Source organism: Podarcis vaucheri (genome assembly GCF_965113315.1).
Source record: "Podarcis vaucheri genome assembly, chromosome: 1".
Classification (NCBI taxonomy): Eukaryota; Metazoa; Chordata; class Lepidosauria; order Squamata; family Lacertidae; genus Podarcis; species Podarcis vaucheri.
In genome coordinates this window covers 122,043,386-122,057,932 of record NC_138759.1, presented here as the reverse complement: position 1 = coordinate 122,057,932, position 14,547 = coordinate 122,043,386, and the positions used below count along the sequence as shown (strand labels likewise).

The 14,547-nt window shown below is 46.7% G+C and overlaps 1 protein-coding gene across 2 annotated transcripts in view; it reads left to right on the top strand.

Moving 5' to 3' along the window:
• CALCRL (calcitonin receptor like receptor) overlaps window positions 1-14,547 on the top strand; it is a 96,177-nt gene that overhangs the window by 59,425 nt on the left and 22,205 nt on the right. For both annotated transcript variants that reach the window (XM_082196763.1, XM_082196764.1), the window contains exons 4-8: window positions 2,820-2,930; window positions 4,702-4,814; window positions 10,561-10,652; window positions 11,290-11,416; window positions 12,394-12,547. In XM_082196763.1, the coding sequence (XP_082052889.1) occupies window positions 2,820-2,930; window positions 4,702-4,814; window positions 10,561-10,652; window positions 11,290-11,416; window positions 12,394-12,547 (597 nt within the window). The remainder of the gene's footprint in view (window positions 1-2,819; window positions 2,931-4,701; window positions 4,815-10,560; window positions 10,653-11,289; window positions 11,417-12,393; window positions 12,548-14,547) is intronic.

Genomic DNA, 14,547 nt, shown 5'->3' with positions numbered 1-14,547 from the left:
GGATTGGCTTCTGCTGCAGCAATTGTAGGTGCGCTTGCCAGCTGCTGGTGGCGAGCGGGCAGACGCTCTGTGGCTTTCGTGACATGTGCGATCGGCAGCGTTTGTCAGTCCAGTGAGTGATTTTTGGCATCCCCCCCCAAAAAAAAGCTCAACAACTATGGGCAAGCCTCCCCAAAATTGGAGTCCCCCAAAATACATAGGGGCGTCTTATACACGGAAAAATATAGTATTAAGGATCCCTTGCAAACAGTTCAGAGGAGGAGAGGAAGAACATGAAGCAAACAAACTCAGGGAGTTGAAAGCTGCAGCACACAGTTCATGGGATTACATATTTTTAGAAATTATCCTAATTAAATCAGGGTTTTGAAAGTGTGGAGTGCAGGTCTCAGCAAATCAGTGAGACCTAAAAGAAATGGGACCATGTAGACCTTCCACGCCTAATTTTGACCAGCTGCATCGGAGGCCCTGGCAGAGCAAACCAGTTTGTCACGTAGCTTCACTCTAGCATTCTGCTTCATGTGTATATTTAAATTTTCCGTTTTACAATTCAGAATACTCATTTTACATCCTTAAGATAGCAATGACTTCCCTTCTTCTCTTTCCATGGTTCATTTTACCTATCACAATATCCCTGCATATTTTACAAAAACTATACCAACTCAGTATTCCATTATTGTACCCATCAAAACTTGTTTATGCCGTTGAATTTATCTTAATGCTGCCAGCGTTTCCAACTGTATACAGTTATTTCCCAATGTATTCAACCAACGATTTCCAGTCTTCTTTAAATGCATGTTCTTCTTGTTCTCTTATGCTGTGTGCGAATTGTGCATTTTCTGTCAAATTAAGTTGCCATTTTACTTTAGTTGGGACCTTGCTCGTTTTCCATTTTGGGGCCAGTGCTTTTTTTCTTTAAAAAATGTTTAGAGGTACTCTCGTTATCCTACTCATATTGAAATACTGCCCCTCAATGAGGCCAAACTTAGATGCACAAAATGTTTAGGGGGTATGTGTACCCAGGAAAAAACACTTTTTGGAGCTAATAGCATTCTGCTTCTTGGTCATGCTAGCGTCACACTTCTGCCTTCTGGAAGAAGGTACAGGGTTATAAAGACTAGGACTAGCCGCCTGATAAACAGTTTCTGTCCAAAAGCGATTTTGGTTTTAAATGCAATGTAAGGTGGCGCTGTGGGTTAAACCACAGAGCCTAGGACGTGCCAATCAGAAGGTTGGCAGTTCGAATCCCCGTGATGGGGTGAGCTCCCGTTGCTCAGTCCCTGCTCCTGCCAACCTAGCAGTTCACAAGCACGTCAAAGTGCAAGTAGATAAATAGGTACCGCCCTGGCGGGAAGGTAAACGGTGTTTCTGTGCACTGCTCTGGTTCGCCAGAAGCGGCTTAGTCATGCTGGCCACATGACCCAGAAGCTGTACGCCAACTCCCTCGGTCAATAAAGTGAGAGGAGCGCCGCAACCATAGAGTCTGTCACGACTGGACCTAATGGTCAGGGGTCCCTTTACCTTTACCTTTATGGGAGTATATTGTATTTTAAAATGGCGTATCAGAGTTTTTAGGGGGCTAAACAGGTTGTGATAGCAGGCTGGTTGTTTTTTGAATGTCTTATGTAGATTTTTCAATTTCGTTGTTCTGTATGGGACAATGACAATAAAGATTATCATATCGTATCTGTCAGGGGCTCTGGAACAGAGGTACAGGGGAGAGAGGGGATGGAGAGCGAAGGGGAAGAATCTGAGGGCAGCGTAGGGGAGTATGACAGTGACCCAAGAAATTCCATGAGCTTCTCCAGCAAATCAGAAGATTCACAGAAGGAGGCGCCGATGGTCAGGGCAAGGGGGGTCCCAGGAGGGACACACCAGAAACAAGGGGCCAGCGGGGACTCCCAAAGCAGCAGCGGGAGATCAGGACCAGCTTCCCCACCAGAGCGTAGTGGGGGGGAAGAGTCCCATGGGTCAGGGCCAGCGTCTTCTCCAGCAGGGAGAGAAGATGAGTCAGGGCTGACCACACCTCCATTGGAGAGTGAGGGAAGGTCAGGTCCAGCTAGCCTCCCCGCAGGGGGAAGCAGTGACAGGAGCAGTGTAACAGTCAGGAGGGAGGTTGCCGGCTGGGCGCGCGCGCCAAGTTCGAATGTACAGGCGCGTGGGACAGCAGAAAACCCGGATTGGGAACCAGGTCTTAAAGCCCGCCGGAGGCAGGGGGAAGACTCAGGGGACTCAGCGTCAGAAGAGTCTAGGAAGGGTGAGACCCCAGCTGACAGGCGGAGCCAGAGGAGGAAAGAGCAAAGGAAGAGGTGGAGCAAGGCTAGAGTCTTAAACTGGTGTCTGGGGGGAGGAGATTCAGATGGAGCTTCGGCAGTCTAGAGTTTCAGACGTAGAGCTGAACGCCGCGGCTGTGAAAGCGAAACTGAACTTCAATAAAGACTTTTGTATATAACAAAGAACTGGCGTTGGTCCTTTGTGAGCTGGGACCTCGGGCAGCTCTGACAGTATCGTATCATATCGTATCGTATTGTAGGGTGACAGAGCCTCAAGAGCTCCCAATAATCTATAGATACTCAAGATGATATGGTAGTGATGTTTGAAAGCCCAGATGAAACAGATGTAGTGGTCATGGGGGAAGGTTCTTTGTTTACCTCGAAAGCAGATATGTAGCCATTGCACATCCACTGGACTTGATCCAAAGGTCAGCTTCCTGGAACGGAAGGAGTCCTTCTGTCAAAGGAAGTCTCCTTCTGCAGGAGGACATTCTTCACGGGGACTTAGGATCAAACACTTCATAACTTCTTCTCTCGTCTTTTGCTTAGGTCCTTATTGCAATAGGACATGGGATGGCTGGTTGTGCTGGGATGATACTGCTTTGGGGAAAACAGTCGTCCAGAACTGCCCTGATTACTATCAGGACTTTGACCCCTCAGGTAAATCTCTCTGCCAGGGAGGAAATGTATTAAAATGTGAACGAGTCTCACCAATACCACGAGGAAGATGCTGTTTGTGGTGTTGCTCTTGTGCCTTTCTAAAAGCCACTCTTTGGCCCATTTAAGACCAGCCTTAGACCAACATTGGTTCCTTCACATTGTACCAGGCAGAGGGCCTTCTTGGTAGTGGCGCCCGCCCTGTGGAACGCCCTGCCATCAGATGTCAAGGAAATAAACAACTGCCTGACTTTTAGAAAACATCTGAAGGCAGCCCTGTTTAGGGAAGTTTTTAAAGTTTGATGTTTTATCGTGTTTTTAATATTCTGTTGGGAGCCACCAAGAGTGGCTGGGGAAACCCAGCCAGATGAATGGAGTATAAATAATAAATTATTATTATTATTATTATTATTATTATTATTATTATTATTATTATTATTATTATGGTCCCTAACTACAGATGGGCAAATGGGTCAATTTCAGTTTCCCCCACTTTCTCATTTTTCGAGTCTTAGGTCTGGTTCTTTGCATTCCCACATCACTTTGCATTTTTAAAAAAGATTTTTTAAAGCGCCTTGCTTGGCTACCAAGCTGTCTTTAGCTTGAAAGGATTTAAGTTCTGTAGGCCGGAATATATTGTGCACTTTTTCTCTTGATGCTGAAATGCCAAACCAGGGCAGAATTGTTATTCACCCAGAGGTGAGACAACCAAGGTTAGGACTGCCAAGCGGTTTGTTCGAAGCCTCCTAAACTGCACTGGAGCCCAAGGGTGAGAGTGGGTCCCGCAAGACCATCTTGCGCCTTAATAATGTCATTTGAACTTTGTGCTTCAATTCAACAGTTAATTGGACATTTATGCCATTTAATTTGTAATATACTATAGGGCAGTGAGTGTTTCATTTACCGTATTTTTCGCCCTATAGGACGCACCGTCCCATAAGGCGCACCTAGTTTTTTTGGGGGGAAATAAAGGAAAAAAGATTATTTCCCCCCCAGGCGCAGGGCTGGGGCGGCCCGAGCTTCCCTTGACCCCAGCCCCCAAACAGGCAGCTCTCTGCAAGCTGTGGGAGCCCAGCGCTGGCTCCTGCTGCTTGCGGAGAGGTCCGCGAAGCCTGGACGCGCTGAGATCAGCACGCGCAGGCTTTGGGATGCCGGCAACTCTCCCCAAGCAGCGGGAGCGTTTGCGCTGCTTGCGGAGAGGTCCGCGAAGCCTGGACGTGCTGATCTCAGTGCGCACAGGCTTCGGCATGCAGGCAACTCTCCGCAAGCAGCGGGAGCGCTCCCGCTGCTTGCGGAGAGGTCCGCAAAACCTGGAGAGCGAGAGGGGTCGGTGCGCACCGACCGCTCTCGCTCTCCAGGCTTTAGCGAAAGCCTGCATTCGCCCCATAGGATGCACACACATTTCCCCTTCATTTTTGGAGGGGAAAAAGTGTGTCCTATAGGGCGAAAAATACGGTATCTGAAAAAGTGTCATGATTATAATCCACAATGCAATTATGTATGTTTACAACCCACTTTAATGCATGTTTCTCTATTTCAATGTGAGTGCACAGAACCTTTGTGCTGCGTTATTGCATTAATGCAACCTTAAGTAATATATTCGCATTTACTTCCCAAGTCAAATAATGAGATAGATCAGGTTTGTTTGTTTTTCAATTTCTCTGAAATTTTGACATCTTCTTTTATTTTTCTACATCTACTTGTTAAATACAGAGGAGAAACAGGAGTAATGACTATGTGTGTGTTTCCCCCCTCCTTAATTTTCCATAACAAGAAAAAGTTTTTAAGACCTGCGAAGAAAATGGGCAATGGTTTGTACATCCCGAAAGCAACAGAACATGGACAAACTACACGCGCTGTAGTTTAGGAGTAAATGATAAAGTACAGGTAGGCTGAAAATATTATCGGGGGATGGGATCCATTTCAAAAGCACATGGAACTGATGTTATTATGGCATCATGCGCTTTTTGATATACAACCTTTGTTTTTCACTGTATTTCAGGGAAGTTTGAAATGCATGTAGTATTTTACCAAATGGTTACTATTGGTTTTACTCATGGGTAGGCAAACTAAGACCCGGGGGCCGGATCCGGCCCAATCGCCTTCTAAATCCAGTCCGTGGACGGTCTGGGAATCAGCATGTTTTTACATGAGTAGAATGTGTCCTTTTATTTAAAATGCATCTCTGGGTTATTTGTGGGACACAGGAATCCGTTCATTTATTTATTTTTCAAAATCTAGTCCGGCCCCCCACAAGGTCTGAGAGACAGTGGACCGGCCCTCTGCTGAAAAAGTTTGCTGACCCCTGGCTCTTTTATTGCCCCTTCCAATTGGGCAGATAGTAATGCATCCTATAGAGAGAGGGGCTCACAAATTAGTGAGGGCAGGATCATAAACAGTTGTTGTTTTTAAGGAACTGCTGCATGTTGGATGGGAGACATTAGCAGTTTCCATGAGTTTTTATTTGATAAAGGAACATTAGAAACGTGACAGAAACTTACCAATCCTTGAAGCAGTCTCTTTTTTGTTATATTTACCAAAATACAGTGGTACCTCAGGTTACAGACGCTTCAGGTTACAGACTCTTCAGGTTACACACTCCGCTAAGCCAGAAATAGTACCTCAGGTTAAGAACTTTGCTTCAGGATGAGAACAGAAATTGTGTGGCGGCAGCGGGAGGCCCCATTAGCTAAAGTGGTGCTTCAGGTAAAGTTCTTAACCCGAAGTACTATTTCTGGGTTAGTGGAGCCTGTAACCCGAAGTGTTTGTAACCCAAGGTGTTTGTAACCCGAGGTACCACTGTATGCTGATGATAGCTTCGCAACTGAGAGTCGGCAGGGAGGTGCCTAGCCTGACCCCATCCCACTGGTGTGGACAGGCAATGGGTGGCTTAGAAGCACATTGGACCTTACTGATGTGCACCACATCGTGCAAATGTGACTTGAAAGACAATAGAGGGGAAAACAAATTTGCTGGTTTTAAGCCAGTAATGTGTACATAGCCTAAGGATGACAGGTAATGCCACCCACAGGCAGGGAAGGCAGGCAGGGGGTGGCTAGCTGACCATTTACTAAGCTGGGTGGCGCTGTGGTCTAAACCACTGAGCTTCTTGGGCTTGCCGATCAGAAGATCGACGGTTCGAATCCCTGTGATGGAGTGAGCTCCCGTTGCTCTGTCCCAGCTCCTGCCAACCTAGCAGTTCGAAAGCACACCAGTGCAAGCAGATAAATAGGTACCGCTGCGGTGGGAAGGTAAATGGCGTTTCCATGCGCTCTGACTTCCGTCACAGTGTTCCGTTGTTCCAGAAGTGGTTTAGTCATGCTGGCCACATGACCCAGAAAGCTGTCTGTGGACAAACGCCAGCTCCCTCGGCCTGAAATCAAGATGAGCACCGCAACCCCAGAGTCGCCTTTGACTGATCTTAACTGTCCAGGGGTCCTTTACCTTTACCTTCTACCTACTGAGCTTGGTAGACCAGTGCCCCATTCACTATAATGGACCAACAGCCTAGGAGCAGTGATTGTGAAAGAGTGCTGGGCCATTCTGCCCACTGGTTCCATGGAATAGGCAAGACGACAAATCCTACCAATGAGCATTTAAGAGTGAAGCTCCCCTCACCCTGCCCCGGCATCCTAATCTTCAAGCTGTTCTGCTGAATGGAGCATAGCCAACTATAAAAGGTGTTTGATGTTTGGGAAGCACATTTCGTTGAATGACAGCTTGAGACCCATGAAGTTCCTATTGGGTTACAGTGCAGTTGGTCTCATGGATTTTGCAAGGTCTATTAATATAGGCCTTGATCACCCTGTGGCTTCCTTGCAAGCTGGGCTGTGTGTGTGTGTGTGATTTAACCTGCTAAGTGCTCATGATCTCAAAGTTACATGAGAGCCTCTTGTAAAATAAAAGATGGAGAAGCAGGCATGCAGCAATCTCTGTTTGGAACCAGCCTGCACCTTTTGTGGTCCTCAGAATTGAGCATAGCTTCACATACCCTAACCCAGGGATCAGCAAACATTTTCAGCAGGGGGCCAGTCCACTGTCCTTCGGACCTTGTGGGGGGCCAGACTATGTGGGGAGGGGGGAATGAACGAATTCCTGTGCCCCACAAATAACCCAGAGATGCATTTTAAATAAAAGCACATGTTCTACTCATGTAAAAACACGCTGATTCCTGGACCGTCCATGGGCCGGATTTAGAAGGCGGTTGGTCTGGATCCGGCCCCGAGCCTTAGTTTGCCTACCCATGCCCTAACCCATGTTTGTGCAACCTGCAAAGATTTTGATGGTGATTCCCTTTGTGCTTAGAAGTCCCAGCAAGCAGCAATAACCAGAGGCAGACTCCAGTTCATCGTAACGGGTCACAAGCTACTCAGGCCAGATTTTAAAGTGAATACATAAATTCGTTCCGCAAGTTTTGTCATCTAGCGAATTTTTCGTCTTGCGAATCACGAAATCCCATAGGAATTCATTGAAAATCAATTAATGCGTTCCTATGGTCAAAAAAAGTCCAAGCAAAGCCAAATTTGGTACAACAACAGTTTATTAACTGCTCTTTAAAGTCACACATACTGTAAAGAGCAGTTCAAAAATTGAAGGGAAAATAAATTAACTTTATAAACAAAACATGTCTTTGTTTTTAGACAAAGGAAACAAAGTCGCGAGACGTTTTCATCTTGCGAAGCAAGCCCATAGGGAAATTCGTCTTGCGAGGCAAATCGCAAACGGAAAAACCTTTCGTCTAGCGAGTTTTTTGTCTTGCGAGGCATTCGTCTTGTGAGGTACCACTGTACATTTTTTGGACCTGTGTTGATCATGGAGGCCAGCTCTGCTTTCTGGCACGAGGGGCAGAAGCAGCCATGAGCAGAACTGGGCTAGTCCTAGAATGCCTCACCAACACAGAACCTGGGAATCTCCCAAAGAAAGTTTTAGGGACCGAGAAGAGATATGGGATCTCCCAGTCAATGTCCTAAGTGGTTTATGCTGAGAACCACAGCGTAGTCCCTTAACCGCTATTTGCCAGTCGGTGAATGCCGGCAAACAGATGCAAGAGATGCTACTCCAAGCTTGATACAGATGTGATTAATTCAGAAATATATATTCCGCCAGTTACGATGAGTATCAGATTATCTCATCTGCATTTGCACCAACTTCCATTTATTTCTCCTTCTCTCTTATTTTATTTTTTTTAAAAAAAAGACTGATGGAAAAGTTTTAGTTCAGTATGTCAATCACAGTTTATTTAGGTGTCTTTCATTTGCTGTTTTAAGATCCTCTTGCGGTACACATGGATTTCATCGAAGCACTTTAGAAGCACGTTCATTTGCAGAACATTTGTAATGGGCTCAATATGAGATGGATCAAGTTTAATGCATAGCTGTACTCAATAAAGTAAACTCAAGTTATGCAACAGCAGACGAGTATTGTTTTTTAAAAAAAAGATTGCAGTATGAAATAATGGCTGCTGTTCTCAAAATGCAGTGTGTCCACCCCCCCACCCCCCAGCTTCAAAGAAGCTACTCTGCAAATAAGCAAAGTTAAACAAAGCTAAACATGATTCCTGTTACAGCTTTTATTGGCGTGGAGGTGGGAGGGGAGGGGGGCCTCAGGGGTCTTTGGATCTGAAGGAGCTTATCATTTAGCCCTATAGCTCGGTGTCCAATGTGCCTGACAGCAAAAAAATAATAACAATATAGCAAAACCATGTAATAAACTACTGAAAGCGGTAGCGGAAGAAAACGGATTAAAAAAACAAACACCTGGCAAATCAACAAGAAGCTCAGCGAAACGGAAAACTATCGCTGGCTTGAGCTGGGACGTAGCTTGGGTTGCTGGCACCCAGGGGTGGGGCAGCGGTCAGTCCCTTCGCTGGTCAGTGTCTAATCCACGGAGTCTTTTCTCTAAAACCAGCCCCAACCTGGCAGCAGAGATAAGGCAGAGAAACACAAAGCTAGGAGTGCTGCTATGTCACCTCACCTTCCTGTGCTTGCAGTGAGGTGCTCTAGGCAATGCACATGTCTCTGGCAGTGCTTTCTTGCCTTGCTCTTCCTCCCTCCCTCTCGGCCCAGGGGCGGGGCGCATGCAGGCATCCCTTCTCCAGCCATGAAGAGAAGCCAGGCCCTGCTGCTGCCCAGCCCCAAAGTCCTGGCCAATTGCTCCGGCCTTGATGAGGAAGCCTGTTGTAAGGGCACCTGTTGCGCCCCCTCAGAAATTTGCACCCCGGGTCACTGCCCACCACGCTACACCACTGGGCTTAAGGCTACTGAAATATACTCGGAGTCAAGAGTGGATTTCATGCTCTTTATTCAGCTCATAGTGGTGAGGAGGAATGGAAGTTCACCCAGAATGTCTGCTTTATATACATTATTTACACAAGGAGCCCCACGTGATTGGCTAATTCCGGGATTCACCTGTAGGCCAATCAGGTTGCGGATTCACTTCCACCTGGAGCTGGATTGGGTGGCTCCTGTGGACTAATCAGACTGCTGCATTCTGGATCCTATTGTTCTAGGACAGGGGTCTGCAACCTTTAAGACAAAAAGAGCCACTTGGACCAGTTTCCGAAGGGAAAAAAACTGGGAGCCGCAAAACTCATCATTATAAAAATAACTTTTTTGTCACTTTTATTATTATTTCTTTGTTTGACCCCTCAGAATTACTCCTCTTCATAGAAATAAACATAAAATTAACAAGTTACCTTTGTGTGTGTGTGTGTGTTCTTCACTCCCCTTCAAAACAGTGACCAGCGTACATGCCCCCTTTCAATGCAGTGACCAGCGTACATGCCCCTTACAATGTGGCGGGCGGGCGGGCAGGAAGGTGACGTCGGGACGGTGCGTGACTAACGCACGCACCGCCCCCATGCGACGTCACAGCCAGTACAGCGCCCGCCGCAGTGGGGAGCGTCGGGGCGCACAATGCGCCTCCTCCCCTCGCTAGTATCCGCCCCGGAGCCGCAGCAAAGGTGTAAAAGAGCCACATGCGGCTCCGGAGCCGTGGGTTGCAGACCCCTGTTCTAGGACCAATCAGGCTGCTGCATTCTGAATCCTATTGTTCTAGGACCAATCAGACTGCAGCATTCTGAATCCTATTGTTCTAAGACCAATCAGACTGCTGCATTTTGGATCCTGTTCAACTCAGTACATAACAGCTACCATTCTTATTTGTGAGTAAGCAACTCAGAATTCAGTGGACCTTCTGAATAGGCATATGTAGGGGTGCTCCCTGAAACGAGGGGGCAAATGAGGTGCTTGGAGGGGGATATCTAAAGACACGAGGCCACCCCTGAACCTTCCCTGCCTTCATGCCCACCAGCCTGATGGTTCTTAATGGTGACTCAGATAGCCCAACCATGGAAGCTGGTTTTAGGACTCTAAACATGTAGGCCAGGAATGGGAAAACTGTGACCTCTGGATATTGCTGGAAACCAGCCAGTCTGGTCGGGGATGATGGGAATTGTAATCCTACAACTCCTGAGGGACCACAGATTCCCTGTCCCTGGTGTAGACACTCACAGTAGTGAGATGAACTGTTGCTAATATCCTATTTTGTACTAGTCGTGTTACTTTGGAATGCTTTGTACCTATTTAGTTCATGGGATTTGTGGTTTCATCTTCTTCTCTGTGTTTTATTGCAGACAGCTTTGAATTTGTATTATCTCACTATCATTGGTCATAGCCTTTCAATAGTTTCACTTTTGATTTCCCTTGGCATATTCGCCTATTTTAAGTAAGTATAATTCTGTTTATATTTTGCTCTTCCCTGACTTTGTATAGTTTTGTTATTATGGAAACAAACACTAATAAATCACCATGACCTATAAATCATTCCATTTCTCACATCTAAAATTATTTTGAACAACTATTGGCAATGGCAACTGTCATTTTTTAATTTTTACTGATGCATTCACATTTAACGGTAATTTACATTGACCATGTTTGAACATTCATTTCTCAGCTCAGTAAGCCGAAATATGAATGAATCTCTTCCCTGCCCATATGGCTTGATAGCTCCTCCCTTCATAGCCTAAGCAACGAAACCTGGAAACCATAGTTTTGTATTTTATCCTAGCCAGGAAACTATGGTTATCAGTATCAAAACAAACCAGGAACTTAAACCATGGTCTGAAGTTGTTTTAATGCCATGGCTTGTGGTGAAGTGAAGTAGCCATAGTTTCCCGACTTGGATGAAACAGGAAACTTCCTGTTTGGAAGCTTCTTAGTTTGATTGCTTGTACTACATTTTGCACAGGCAAAATGCTTGCTCCTTTCTTGGTTTACTGTATTCCCGCATATAACTGCATTGCTACTGTTGCAAATCTCTTGACCAGCCACATTAATTTCTTCTTGTCTATGTTTCCTTTCAGGAGCCTGAGTTGCCAGAGGATCACTTTGCATAAAAATCTCTTTTTCTCTTTTGTTTTCAACTCCATCGTTACAGTCATTTCTCTCACAGGAGTTGCCAACAACCAACAGCTGGTTAAAGCTAATCCAGTAAGTGGGCAGGCCTTTGGTTGTTTTACTGTTTCATAAGTAGCAGCCTTCCAGTCTCAAAAGTCTGATAGGCAGTGCAAGTGAGTCTTTTTCCATCAGAAGTTATTAGATTGCAAATTTGATACGTACAGATTAGATGGAGGGCAAGGTAGGGCTATTCTGCTTTACCTTTTTATTCTGTCGTTCTGCCCGGACACTGAGGTCCAGCGCCGAGGGCCTTCTGGTGGTTCCCTTGCTGCGAGAAGTGAAGCTACAGGGAACCAGGCAGAGGGCCTTCTCGGTAGTGGCGCCCGCCCTGTGGAACGCCCTCCCACCAGATGTCAAAGAGAACAACAACTACCAGGCTTTTAGAGGACATCTGAAGGCAGCCCTGTTTAGGGAAGCTTTTAATGTTTAATAGGTTATTGTATTTTAGTCTTTTGTTGGAAGCCACCCAGAGTGGCTGGGGGGACCCAGCCAGATGGGTGGGGTATAAATAATAAATTATATTATTATTATTATTATTATTATTATTATTATTATTATTATACCTGACCTCGCTCCAACTGGGTCACTGCTGCATACCAGGATGGAGACTAGAAATGGCCAGGTTGGTGCAGTGCTAAAGCACCAGCAGAATCAATCCAGTGCTCATGCCAGCGCGTTTCCACCATGCCAACCTCATTGCCACCTCGTCCCTGCCCCTATCCTTCCTGGGGCCTCCTGCCCTTTCAAACCGTTGTAGAGCATAGATGGCTGCTTGGCAACAGGACACAATAGGAAACGTTCCTTTTGCAAGTTTATTTTAGCTATTTTAGCACCCAAGCCTATAGCATTGACACTTGGAAGTTACAAATGTATCTATTTCAAAACATGGCAGTTCGGAGAATTAAAATCTTTTTCTTCACATTAAAATTAATGCCCAAAACAATTCTTATTTGGTTGTTTCTACTTTCCAAATGATTTGACATCATTCCGGTGGTGTTTTTTCCCCGTAGATCACATGCAAAGTGGCTCAGTTCTTCCATCTTTATTTAATGATCTGCAATTACTTCTGGATGCTCTGCGAAGGCATTTACCTGCACACGCTCATTGTGGTGGCTGTATTTGCAGAAAAGCAGCACCTACTGTGGTATTACCTTCTCGGATGGGGTATGCTATTTTCCTTCTTCTTTTTCTTCTTAAATCCCAAAGATGTGCCAATATCCATTGGAGAGCACAAGCATAATGGTGCTTTCATTTAAGAGATTTGCAATACCATGGTTGAAGCAAACCTGTCCCGAAGCACATGGTTCAGGCAACGGATTGAGACAGGTGACAGATTGTGTGCCCAACACCCTCCCATCCACCAAACACGAGGCCCAGGGCAGTCTTAAGCATATCCGGCGCTGTTGTGCAAAGATCCCTCCAGCTCACCCCCTTTCCCACAGTTGTCGACCTTTTTTTAGGGCTGGAGGAGGCGGGCAGCGGCTGGAGGGTAGTACCTCTGGCGGGGAAGAGGCAGAGGCTGGACGCAGCGCCTCCCGGCTCAGCTAGCTGCTTCTTGCCACAGTGGCCACGGCAGACAGCACACCAAGCGAGCGGGCCTGTGCCGAGGGAGCATGCAGTGGCGTGGCGTGGGGGGTGCAGGGGGGCCGGCCGCACCGGGCGCAACATCTGGGGGGGACGCTCGCACTCGCAGCTCTCTGCCCCTACCTGGCTCACTCAGGTTAGGGGGCACAAATTACTTGCCTTGCCCCAGGTGCTGACAACCCACGCTACGCCACTGGGAGCATGTGCCACTCCCGCTGAGCGAGGGCTCGGTATTTTTCCCTTTTAGCCTTCTGGCACCCCACAGAATTCGACGCCTGCAGGCTAAAGTGGGAAAAACTGAGCTGACGCTCAGCGGGAGCTGTACACACACCTTCGCTCACTCAGCACGCTCCTTCCGTGTTCCCTGGACGCTCGCCTGGCGCCCTCCAGAACCTGGCGCCCTCCCGCACCACTAGCCTCTATGGGTAAGACAGCCCTGACGAGGCCACCTCCAAATGGCTGGCTGGCTGGCCTTTTGCAGCTCCTGCCATCTACTATTTGGTTGTCCCGTCTAATACCATCTGTTCCAGCTCCTCCCAACCCCTTAACTGTCAGGGACTGGGCAGTATGCTGCCTTTCCATAGTTGCAATTATGCTCAAGGTGGCTCACAACATGACAAGATTTACACAATTACAAACATAACAGGAGTCATAAAGGGGCTAGTTTAACCTCCGGTTTGCTAGCAAAACTGAATCGCTGTGTTACGAAATTATGCCTGTCTAAAAAGTTTGGGAAAGCTCTTCTCTAAGTGAATTGAGGTCACCTTAGCCTGTACCACAACCACTCGGTGACTGCTGCAAATTTTAGTTTAATTTTGACATCTTTTTCCCCCATATATTCCTCATTTTAAAATGGCAAGTCATAATAAAAATAAATGTGTGGTCCATTGGAGGCCACAATAAATCAGTAAGGAACGAATCCTAAAAGCAATGTAAAAAAAAACCAAAACCCAGAGGAAATCCCCCAGGGGAGGGATTTATTAAATGCAAATTATATAATCACATAAGGGACTCAATCCCAATGCTGTTGCCATTCACCTTTGAACAGTTTTGTCACTTTACATTGTAATTTGCGGGTGTCGCAGCAAAGCAGTGGAGGTTCCCTAAGGGTAAACTTGTACATAATTCCTCTCTCTGAGGAGGGATCTCTAATTCAGAGGGTTTGCATGGAGGGCACAGTGGGTGGGGGAGAATGGGAGCAGGAGTTGGAAGAGGTGTTCAGCCTGGGAGTCATTTTGGACTCACAGCTGTCCATGGAGGCACAGGTTAATTCTGTGTCCAGGGCGGCTGTCTACCAGCTCCATCTGCTACGCAGGCTGAGACCCTACCTGCCCGCAGACTGTCTCGCCAGAGTGGTGCATGCTCTAGTTATCTCCCGCTTGGACTACTGCAATGCTCTCTACATGGGGCTACCTTTGAGGGTGACCCGGAAACTGCAATTAATCCAGAATGCAGAAGCTAGACTGGTGACTGGGAGTGGCCGCCGGGACCACATAACACTGGTCCTGAGAGATCTGCATTGGCTCCCAGTATGTGTCTGAGCACAATTCAAAGTGTTGGTGCTGACCTTTAAAGCCCTA